Source organism: Neophocaena asiaeorientalis, unplaced genomic scaffold (assembly GCF_003031525.2).
Source record: "Neophocaena asiaeorientalis asiaeorientalis breed wild unplaced genomic scaffold, Neophocaena_asiaeorientalis_V1.1 scaffold606, whole genome shotgun sequence".
Classification (NCBI taxonomy): domain Eukaryota; kingdom Metazoa; phylum Chordata; class Mammalia; order Artiodactyla; family Phocoenidae; genus Neophocaena; species Neophocaena asiaeorientalis.
In genome coordinates this window covers 12,014,922-12,026,802 of record NW_020173687.1, presented here as the reverse complement: position 1 = coordinate 12,026,802, position 11,881 = coordinate 12,014,922, and the positions used below count along the sequence as shown (strand labels likewise).

The 11,881-nt window shown below is 45.3% G+C and overlaps 1 protein-coding gene across 7 annotated transcripts in view; it reads right to left on the bottom strand.

Moving 5' to 3' along the window:
• Positions 1-6: 6 nt before the first annotated feature.
• Positions 7-11,881, bottom strand: part of STAU1 (staufen double-stranded RNA binding protein 1) — a 72,613-nt gene continuing 60,738 nt past the window's right edge. For 4 of the 7 annotated variants that reach the window (XM_024750290.1, XM_024750293.1, XM_024750295.1 and 1 more), the window contains 8 exons: positions 8,442-8,672; positions 7,323-7,466; positions 5,160-5,306; positions 3,344-3,419; positions 2,793-3,112; positions 2,061-2,183; positions 1,198-1,283; positions 7-303 (listed from right to left, as the gene is read on the bottom strand). In XM_024750290.1, the coding sequence (XP_024606058.1) occupies positions 288-303; positions 1,198-1,283; positions 2,061-2,183; positions 2,793-3,112; positions 3,344-3,419; positions 5,160-5,306; positions 7,323-7,466; positions 8,442-8,672 (1,143 nt within the window). In that variant the 3' untranslated portion in view covers positions 7-287. Of the gene's footprint in view, positions 304-1,194; positions 1,284-2,060; positions 2,184-2,792; positions 3,113-3,343; positions 3,420-5,159; positions 5,307-7,322; positions 7,467-8,441; positions 8,673-11,881 lie in introns of those variants that run through there. The other 3 variants (XM_024750294.1, XM_024750291.1, XM_024750292.1) reach the window with 2 other exon arrangements.

Sequence of the window (11,881 nt, the reverse complement as noted above, 5' to 3'; positions counted from 1 at the left end):
GGTGCCTGGGGCGTGGACCCGCTGGTTTCCCAGTGGCGCCAGGGTGCCCAGCAGGCCTGCCCGGCCCCCAGCAGCTGCTGCTGCGTGAGGAGAAACCATAGCACAGGCGAGCGGCCATGCCGCTGCCTCCTTGGGGCCCCGCCTTCTTCACCACTGCTGTCTCCAGTCCTTTACCCATCGTGTCTCTCGGCCCACTGGAGGTATCAGAAGTTCCAAATTTTCAAAGCAGTTTCAGTATTTTCAGTATGTATGTTGGGATTTTTCAATGGTTCATGGCCAGGTAAGGTTCAGCACCTCCCACACCTTTAAGGAAGAAAAAAACCAAAAATGACCCAAGTTTTGAAATTTAAGACAATTAAGCCATGTTACAAATGAAACTAGCAGACATCGAGAAGTCCGATAGTTCAGGCCCCAGTTTATGATAACTGGATTAAGGTCTTCCCAGAATACACCATCAAGTGAAAACAGCAAAGAAGAGAATGGGTATGTATGTTATCTCTAGGAGGAAAAGGAATAAAATAAGGAAATAAATGTATCTGCATAAAGAAACATACAGGAAAGGTACACAAGAAACTAATACAAATGTGATCTCTGGGTGGGGTGAAGAGAATGGTATGGATGAGGACTGCATGAGGGGCAAGACGTATCACTGTGGACACCTTTTAAAATAATTCTGACTTTTGCACGATGTGAATGTATGACCGATTGAAAGCTAAAAAAAAAAAAAAAAGGGCTTCCCTGGTGGCGCAGTGGTTGAGAATCTGCCTGCCAACCCAAGGGACACGGGTTCGAGCCCCAGTCTGGGAAGATCCCACATGCCGCGGAGCAGCTAGGCCCGCGAGCTACAACTACTGAGCCTGCGTGTCTGGAGCCTGTGCTCTGCAACAAGAGAGGCCGCAACACTGAGAGGCCTGCACGCCGCGATGAAGAGTGGCCCCCACTCGCTGCGACTAGAGAAAGCCCTCGCACAGAAACGAAGACCCAACACAGCCAAAAATAAATAAATTAATTAATTTAAAAAACAAAACAAACAAATTAAAAAGAAGTAGAGCTCTCTGCCCAAAACTTGGAAACCTTTCAGGGCAAAGGGACAGAAAGTGACTAAGACAAGTATTTCACTACTAACTTGAGCAGACAATTTGAATTTAATGCAAATGAGGAACAGAACTGCCTTTCCATGTAGATCAGCTCACTCACACAGACATTGGTCCATTTCCTGTTCTTGGCATCTCTGTATTTTGTTGGTCCAACTCAGACAGCAACTTTAAAATGTTCAGTGCAGCCTAGCAGGAATGAAAAGGGAAGTCAAACCACGGCCACCGCTCAGGACCACAGTATACAACACTGAATAGCAAGTCGAGGGCTTCTCCTACTGCCCAACAAAACAAGTGGTTCCACTAAATAACCCTTTCATGTTTGAATTTTTAATTAAAAATATAAATTAAAAAATGTTATCCATGGTTACCTCACTGAATCACAACCTCTGTTAATTTTATTATATATTGCCTTCTAACATTTTTAACCTGTGGTCACCAGACTACAAATTTTATATCCCGCTTTAAAATAAAACCGTATCATGTTTCCGTGTTAGAATACATTACCCTCGGTGACATTAATATGATGGGTACATTATATTACATCAGGTGAATATACCACAGTTTATGTCAATTTAATCAATTCCTTTTCTTCATTTTAGTATTTCTTACAATAATAATTTCATCTGAACAGAACACCAAAACAAGGGGCTTTCTAAGTTGCCAGAACTTGGGCATGCAATTCCTTGTTCTGGTCAGAGATGAACTGAATACAGTATCTGGATGCGTTCCAGGACCCAAGTCCACCTCTCAGGTCAGCAAGGGAAGAGAGGAGAGGGGTTGGCCAAAGCCCATGAGTTCTGATCAACAGAATGAGAAATCAAGCCAGTAACCTAAGAAAAGTCCTCAGAAATATGAACCCTGTAAAACAATCAACTGTTCTCGAAGTCTGCAGGAGAATCCTTTTCCTGTCTTTCTGAGGCCAGCAACGAGCTGGAGCCAGGCCCACCGCGGGGGGTAACGTACCATATCGTGGCAGGACTCCACATCCTTTCCGATACCATGGCTGATCAGGGGCGGCTGAGAGGAGCAATTGATAAGAGATACGAATTCGTTCTTGTTGTTTTTGGGGAAGTCTTTGTATTCAACCTAAAGGGGAAAAGAAAACTGAGGCAAGGACAGGAAGGCGGGGAGTATGAGCCCGGCACAGGGCTGTGGCTCTGGGCCCAGTGAACAGAGATGACACCTCTCCCTGGTCTCAGCCTGACTTGTCTACACCAACTCCTGCTCAACAGGCACAAGAGACTCACAGCGGGGTCTGCGGATAAGGGGCACTGAGGGCTGCAGGCAGGATGCCAGGGCCCCAGCTTCCAGAATCTTCCAGGAACCTAAATGTCTACTCAGAAACCCTGGTCTGGAAGAAGCCATGTCCTTTCCTGGCAGGTAGAAAGAGGGCCAGCACAATGAATCTGTTCTCACTGAAGTCTAAATTTGTAACTACCACTGGATTCGAGGCTTTGTCATTACGGTTGGCCTGGATTCTTAAAAATTACCAAAGGTTGAGGATATTCTCTTACCATCTAGGGTTCTAATACTTCCCGTGCCTCCTCCCTTCCTCAGGACCACTCTTTACCATGCTTCCCCCAACCATCCCCCGAGACAAAGAACTTGACTTAAAAAACAAGTTACTTAGTACTGAGAGAAACCAGAGATGACCGCACTGAGGTACAGACCACACAGCTCAGACCCAACAGTTACCTGAAATCCCTGGACTCTGGAAAGATAGTCCAACTGCTCTGAGGGTCTCGTGAGAGGTCCATGGGGTACGTGGCCTGAAGAGATGTTATTCTTTAAAATGGTCTCGGCTGTAGGCGAGGTGCCCCCATACAACAATTCACGGGCTATCATGGCAGTTACCGTGGCCTTGGCAGGGTTCGGAGCTACCCTGGTGAACTCTCTGGTGTGATGCCCTTGACTGACTCCTACGGCCTGGGCAACCTCGGGCACCATGGGAAGAATTCCAGCAGGCAGCTGCTGATGACTAAGATAAGGCATCCTGAACTCATCCTCTTTATGGCCTGGGGATGGACAAGCAGACAAATCAACTCAAGTCCACGCATGCCGCGTGGAGAGATGCTGTAAAACCCCACGCTGCCCCCCCCAACCCCCCCAGCACACACAACAGCACAGGGGTAATGCAGAACCAAGCACTGACCACTAACTCATTACCTAGGTTCCTGCTATTACCAGGAACCACGCAAAGCCCAGAATCACAGTCAGATCAAGACAATATTAACTTTCACACTTACTAGTCCCATTTTCATCCCCAGAGCCAGGTTCAAAAAACGTTACTTTTCTTCCATCCCCTGGTTTCTTTATGGGTGTCTTAAAAAAACACAAAAAAAGGCCATGAGCATCAATCAAACTGTTGAAAACTTAGTTCCTTCTGTCCAAAACTAAACAAACTCCAACCAGCACTAATCTTAAGTTTTATAAACTTTTAAACGATGAGGGCACTGGCAAAAGGCCCTCTCCCAAGGCCCCACCACTGGTCTGCTTGTGCCGCCAATGTGCCCACAGCAGAGCCCCCTGCTTTCTCCCAAAGCACACTCTCAGCCATGTCAGCCTGTCCACGAACAGCATCTAAGGGATGGGGCCTCTGTCCTGTGCTCACGAGAGGGGAACGTTTAACCAGAAGGACCCTGAAGATGTTAAATCGATAGAGCTGACCAAGAAAGAAACTTTTGGGGGCTTCCCTGGTGGTGCAGTGGTTGAGAGTCCGCCTGCCGATGCAGGGGACGCGGGTTAGTACCCCAGTCCGGGAAGATCTCACATGCCGCAGGGCGGCTGGGCCCGTGAGCCATGGCCGCTGAGCCTGCGCTCTGCAACGGGAGAGGCCACAACAGTGAGAGGCCTGCGTACCCCAAAAAAAAAAAAAAAAAAAAAAAAAAGAAACTTTTAGGTTGATGCTAAATAATTAAATAAACAAAGAATATTTCCTGGAGCACATGTCCCACTAAAAGATAAAATGACATAACCAAAGATAACAAATGCTGGGGGAAAATGTTACTAGATAAAAATTTGGGGGCTTCCCTGGTGGCGCGGTGGTTGGGAGTCCACCTGCCGATGCAGGGGATGCAGGTTCGTGCCCCAGTCCGGGAAGATCCCACATGCCGTGGGGCGGCTGGGCCCGTGAGCCATGGCCGCTGGGCCTGCGCATCCAGAGCCTGTGCTCTGCAACGGGAGAGGCCGCAGCGGTGAGAGGCCCGCATACCGCAAAAAAAAAAAAAATTTCTTTTGCCAAACACAAAGGTCTCCCTTCTGAGAAGACAAAGCTGCCTACGATGCTCTGTAAGATTTTGGAATGAAAACCCCCAAAGCCAAGTCCAGGATCTCTACAGATTCTCTGATGAGTGTTTGGGATCCCAGTTATTAACTATGTGGCCACAGCTGCTGCCATTTCTCTCTGCTGACAGGACTGACAGACACGACTCAATCAGTCCTGGTGTTTTCAAGTTTATCCTGAAAGGACCATCCAGTGACTGGAAACAAGGTCGGCCAAGGCTTTCACTGAGGGTACTGCTTACCAACCTTGGCAGAAGTGCAATTTTCAATATGGGATCATTTTTGTCTAATGTTCAATTCATAAAGTGAAAGAAATCCCAAATCGAAACTATGGATTTGGCCCTGACTCTATTATCACACTGTCTCAGTGTCCCAAGCGTGTTCCACAGCTAACAAAAGCCTAAGGCTGATGAGTCTTTTATGCAGGACTCACTCTAAGAGCACAAATGACAGAATCACACACGCATTAATTTCAAGTCCAATTAATTACCCGTCATCCCACAAAAGGAGAGAAGCTGCCCTCCACCAAGCATCCCAGACCACAAAGATACTGAAACAGTAACGACTTAACCCAGCACCATGCTTGGAGCCATGGACATGCAACTCCCCTTCTGACCACATTATAATCAACCAAATGCTAGGACCCTGCTCAGCCGGGCTGCTTTACTGCCAGGAGGATGAAGCCTTGCCCTGAAGCTTAGCCCTGGAGGAGTCAGAGTCCTGAGTTGAGAAGGTCATCTTGCAGTTAGAGAGCAAGGACACAGAGCCCTGAGCAGTCACCTTCTCCTCTGATTTGAGGGCTGGTTTGGTGGGCTGAGCCTGTGGGACTTTGAAACCAAGGATTTCCAGCATGTTCTCGGCTGCATTGCGTTTGGCCACCTTCTTATTGGTGCCTGATCCTTCTGCAGTGTGGTTTCCCACCTTCACCTGCATAAAGAAGGCAGAACTCAGATCAGGGCTTAACCCTTTAGAATAAAGACTGGTCAGGAACTGAAAAGAACCCAGAATGGTCAGAAGATGGATGGCTTAACAGTGGTGCCCTGGAGCTGGCTTGGACCAGCCTGTGAGAGCCCATTATGAAATCCTGAGGAATTTGGAGAGGTGGCTGTTAAAGGTAGCTATTATTAAACACTAAAGTATATAAGCGTATAATTAAACAAATTATTTTAACAAACGGAATGAATACTTCAAATTCATCACTTCCTAACTGGACTCCAGTTTACAATTGTCTATGCTTCTGAGATTCTTTACACTTGTATGTGTATGGTGTCAATATGCAGCTACACATCTCTTTCCAACTCAGACAGAAAATGGCCACAGTGACAGTACTTACACCACAGAAATCTGCAACTACTACTTATCAAGGATTAAGTTATACTGTTGATTGTCTATTCTTAAGCTTAAGTGATGGAGAAAAGGTTAATAATGCAGATTAATCTTTAAATTGTTGTCAAGTCTGCAGCCATGACGTAACTAATACAAAAAACTGAAACTTCCAGTCTTGGAAAAGTATTATCTGATTCAGCAAAGAAGCCATTCATATTGTTTAAATGAGTGAAGTTCTGACATGTCTTTGTTGTTGATGTAAATAAAAATATCAACCAGTCCTCATGCTCGTACCACAGTCATTCAACAATGACAGACGCAAACCTCCTTGCTGAACCTGAGGGGAATAAAGAATTCACACGAGTCTCATTCTGTAACGCTGCTATTGGTGACTGTCACGCAGATGTATGAAATTTACAAGAGTATTAAGTATTTTTTGTAAATTGTATGCTACACTTCCTTCTTATCAGTAAAATTTATAATATACACATATGTACATATAATACGTGTGCATATACATGTATAGCCTCCACACACATTGCCTTTCCCTAAGAGTTGGCTGTTACACATACTCCAACACACATCACTGCTTACCATCCCCTTCCAAGCTGGTCTTGACCGCAGACCAAAACCAGAAGCCCCGTCACGAAAGAGTCAAGGAAACCCTCCCTGGCCTGTGAAGAGGGGCCGGGGGTTGAATCCCAACCGGGCATCTACCAGCCGTTTGATCCTAGGCGAATTACTGAGCCTCTCAACAAACTGCAATTTTCTCTTGTACATGGAAGGGTCATTACTCTTCCTGCCCTCTGACTGCAGAGGTGAAACACACCAGGCTAACTGATGGTGCTTTATAAGCTGTAAACTGCTATGCAGAGTGAAGTATTCTGTTTTTCACCAGAAAACACTATTAAATTCAAATCAAACATTCAGGGCTTCCCTGGTGGCGCAGTGGTTGAGAGTCCGCCTGCCAATGCAGGGGACACGGGTTCGTGCCCCGGTCCGGGAAGATCCCACATGCCGCGGAGCTGCTGGGCCCGTGAGCCATGGCCGCTGAGCCTGCGCGTCCGGAACCTGTGCTCCACAATGGGAGAGGCCACAACACTGAGAGGCCCGCGTACCGCAAAAAACAAAAAAACAACAAAAAAAAAAACATTCAGCTGCCCGTATGAATAACTGTTTAATAAGCTGAGTGCATGGAGAAACGCTCTGTACAAATCTGAGGCGTGAACCCAATCCCCGGACTCCAGGCTCTACAGAAGGATCAGGGGAAGCAGAAGCAGATCCTTTCTATAATTCATAAAGCTTCTGAGAAGAACAACAGTAACTTTCAAGAAGTAACAAAGAAAAAAGTTACCCACGATTCCCCCACTCCTCTAAACAGGCGCAGTGAGTCCAGGCTCCTACCTGTTGATACAGCAGCATGTGTGCTGTGCAGACAAGCACGTTTTAAGGCGTCAGATTAGTGCAGGCAACGTGGTCTAATAACAGTGACATCTGGCGGCAGGGAGTGCCCACTGGACCTGGCCTCCTGGGGAGAGGTGTCCGGCCCCTGGACTACCTCAGGCCCTGAGACAGGAGGCGGTCAGAGAAGGGCCGCCCACAAGCCGGCTGACCCACCTGCATCACAAACTCCCTGCGGCGCGGGAGGCCTCGCTCAGTGAGGAGGAGGTACTCTGGCTCCTTCTCCTTTTTTGCCTGCTGGATCTGGGCCAGTCTGCTAATCGGGTTCATCCCCTGGCCGTACTCCGGGCTGCTTTGTAGCTGAGGAACAATGAATGTAGAAACCATGTGCCGTGTTAGTCACAGTAAGGACCTTGCCTATTCAGAGACCAGGACATGACAGCTGATTACTTCTATGTTGTTCTAAAGGCTCAGAATTAATCAGATCTGTTTTAAACCTTTTTTTAATTGAAAGATGCCTAATGATTTTCTATGATCGCTCTGAGGTGATTTTAAGGTCTTCTTAGCAAACCAACATCACCATTTACTACGAGTAGGCAAGCATCATTGTAACGTCTGCTTTTGAACAATAAATGTCAACATATGACAGTAAATGAAGAGGTAGAAAAAACATAACAAACTCTTTCTAAAACTTTCCAAAAGTCTACATTATAAGGATGGGTTCCCAGCTTTCTTAACAATGACACAAAATCCAGAAACCATATGCTAACTTGTGTGTGAGAAAAACTTGGATTTTGATACAACATGAAACGATACTGACAACCAGAACGGATCCTGGTGTTCGTAACTGTCCCCGAATGGACCCCTGTCCCTTCTCTGGGTGGGTGAGAGAGAGTATAATTTTTGATAGGTCCTTTAACGTGACTCAAAAATAAGAAGAAGGTGTATACGTCTGACGCCTACGCCTGCCCCAGACATCTCCCCGCTCAGGAGTCTCCCGCGCGTTCAGAACCGCGCAGTGGGCAATGAGACAGAGGCGGCACAGTTTAACTGTTCTCCCTGCAGACGGGCAGCGTGGCTGCCAACACACAGCTTCTCACTGTGACCGCACCCAGCCGGGCGTGGCCGCCTGCGGAGGCCCCCACTGAAGCCAGCACAGTGTCCCTGTCGTTGCCTAACCTGGGACTCCTGTGGGAGCAACCCAAGGTGGCCCCTGTAAAGGCTCTCCAAGGCCGGGCCTGTGCCTGCCAGCTCCCGACCTCCTTCACCAGCCTTCTAACCCCCCAGCTGCCTTTGGGCAATGAAAACGCCCTCTTCATTCAGAAAAGTCCTTACCCTGACTATGCATTTTGTTTTCTTTTTGATTCTGGGCTTCACTCGCTCAACTGCAGGCAGGGGTGGCAACTTCTTCAGCTCCTCAAGCACAGCTATAGCAGCATTTTTCTTTGAAATCTTCTTGCTCTTCCCTTCACCTTCCCCCACAAACTCCCCAACCGACACCCTGGTCACAAAGCTCTTCATGTGGGGTGGGCCACTCTCCCGGGCAACCTGTTTTAGAGGGAAAGACTGAGTGAAAGCGTGACAGGCACTCATTACCAGCTGCACGGCACACTGGTTAGCACACGAAACACAGTAAAAGGGGAATTGAGGACAAGACCCATTAAATGAAGGGAGTGTAAACACTGATAATCCTGAATGCTTTCTCTTCCCATTTCTCTTTTTCCCCCCAAACTTGTTAATGTTCTCAGGTCTGATGAGTCCAAAACAGACATGGAATAGGGAAACATTTTCTACTCCCGCCCACCCAGGGTCACAGACTGTCCTGAGTGTAGTGAGCTCCCCTGCAAACGGCAGAAAGGAAACTGGCCCAGCAAAGCCCAGAAATAAATGCAGCACACAGAGGTCAAGTTTAATATTTGCTCTGAGCTGCCAGCCAAGATTGAGCTTATTAAATACTGGCTGCTCTACAGCTGTAAAAAGGAATAAGAAAATCTCCAAGCACATAAAGTGATCCCCAGTACACAGTAACTGAAAAAAGCAAACTGCAAAAGAGTGTACAAAGGGTGGGGGGGGGGTGTTAAATCTATGTATACATATACACACACATATAAATAGACACACAAGTGTGTGTGTTTATATGCTTATTTTTGCAAAAAGAAACTCAGGAAGGATAAAGCAGAAACCAATGGAATCAGTTTCCTACAGCAGGTGGGAGGGACTGGGGTAGAAAGGGGACGAGATGACACTTCTGAATATATCTTTTTGTGCAGCTTTGACTCTTGGAACCATTTAGTATAACACATATTAAATATATAAGAATAAGTCAACAGAGATGGGGAAAATACTAAAATATGAACATGAAACCTAACTGTAATTAAAGTGATTACATAATCACACAGAAGGAAAATAAAAATCAAATCCAACCTACATGAGCCAAGATACCCTTGAAAAGAACAACTGAGTTAGCAGACTTAAACTGCCAGATTTCAAGACTTTCTGTGAAGTTACAGCATCTACAACATCATGGTATTGTTTAAGGATAAACCAAAAGATCAATAAAACAGAAAAGAATGTAGAAACAGACCTGCACATAGATGGTCTTGATTTTTGGCAAACACACCAAAGCAAATCCAAAGTCTTTTTTTTATAATGACATTGGAGCAACTAGATATCCACATGGGGAAAAAACTGAACCAAGATCCTAAACTCAACCAAAAACAAAAATTAACTGAAGCTAGAACACAGACCCAAACATGAAAGCTAAAACTATAAAGCTTTCAGCAGAAAACATAGGAGAAAACTTCATGAACATGAGGTCTGCAAAGAATTCTTGAACACAAAAAAACACAAATTAGAAGTCCTCAAAATTAAATACTGCTCATCAAAAGACAACATTTAAAAATTAAAAAAGGGAACTCATAGAATGGGAGAGAATATTTGCAATATATGTACCAAACAAAGGAATTATATCCAGAACATTTAAAGAATTCCTACAAGTCAATAATAAAAAGACAAATATTCAATTAAAAAAATACTTCAACAGGTACATTTTGGCAAGGATGTGTAACAAGTGGTGGGAGTGTAAATTGGTACAATCACTTTGGGAAATAGTTTTGAGAGTTTTTATAAACACCTACCCTTTGACTTAGCAATTCTGAGTGCACATGCACCCAAGAAGACTTATCAACCTTATTTATAATGGTTCCCAACTATCCAATATCTATCAATAGGACAATGGATAAATTAAGAGTTTTATATTCATACACTGGAATACCACTCAGCGCTAAACTACTGATACACATGGATAAGACTTAAAAGCATTCTGTTAAGGATAAGAAACTCGACCCAACAATCCATATTATATCTTTTTTTATTTAACATCTTTATTGGAGTATAACTGCTTTACAATGTTGTTAGTTTCTGCTGTATAACAAAGTGAATCGGCTATACGTATACATATATCCCCATATCCCCTCCCTCTTGCGTCTCCCTCCCACCCTCCCTATACCACCCCTCTAGGTGGTCACAAAGCACCAAGCTGATCTCCCTGTGCTATCCAGCTGCTTCCCACTAGCTATCTATTTTACGTTTGGTAGTGTATATATGTCAATGCTACTCTCTCACTTCATCCCAGCTTACCCTTCCCCCTCCCGGTGTCCTCAAGTCCATTCTCTACGTCTGCATCTTTATTCCTGTCCTGCCCCTAGGTTCATAAGAACCAGTTTTTTTTTTTTTTTAAGATTCCATACATATGTGTTAACATACTGTATTTGTTTTCTCTTTCTGACTTCCATATGACCCAGCAATCCCACTACTGGGCATATACCCTGAGAAAACCATAATTCAAAAAGAGACATGTACCACAATGTTCACTGCAGCTCTATTTACAATAGCCAGGACATGGAAGCAACCTAAGTGTCCATCAACAGATGAATGGGTAACGAAGATGTGGCACATATATACAATAGAATATTACTCAGCCATAAAAAGAAATGAAATTGAACTATATGTAGTTAGGTGGATGGACCTAGAGTCTGTCATACAGAGTGAAGTAAGTCACATTACATCTTTTTATTTATATGAAGTCTAAGAACACAGAAAACAAAATCTATAGTGATTACAGAAAGCAGCTTCTTCTGGCTGGAAAGGAGCACAGGGACTTATGGAGGTTATGATAATGTTCTGTATCTTGATCTGGGTAGTGAATCATGGGTTTTTACACGTTAAAATTTAATGGGCTGTGCACTTAAGATACATACATTACTGTGTAATAGACTGTTAGCATAGGGAAAAAAAGAATCCAAGCAAGTTAGGAAAACAACGCTCTGAATATACACATTCAGTGTAAAGATAAAAAGAACTGCAAAGATAACTTAAACTTGGACTTCCCTGGTGGCGTAGTGGTTGAGAATCCGCCTGCCAATGCAGGGGACACGGGTTTGAGCCCTGGTCTGGGAAGATCCCACGTGCCGCAGAGCAACTAAGCCCGTGTGCCACAACTACTGAGCCTACACGCTGCCACTACTGAAGTCCACGCGCCTGGAGCCCATGCTCCGCAACAAGCAAAGCCACTGCAATGAGAAGCCCTCACACCGCAATGAAGAGTGGCCCACTGCAAGCAGAGAAAGCCCGCGCAGCAATGAAGACCCAATGCAGCCAAAAATTTTTTTTTCTTTTTCTTTTGCGGTACACGGGCCTCTCACTGTTGTGGCCTCTCCCGTTGCGGAGCACAGGCTCCGGACGCGCAGGTTCATTAGCCATGGCTCATGGGCCCA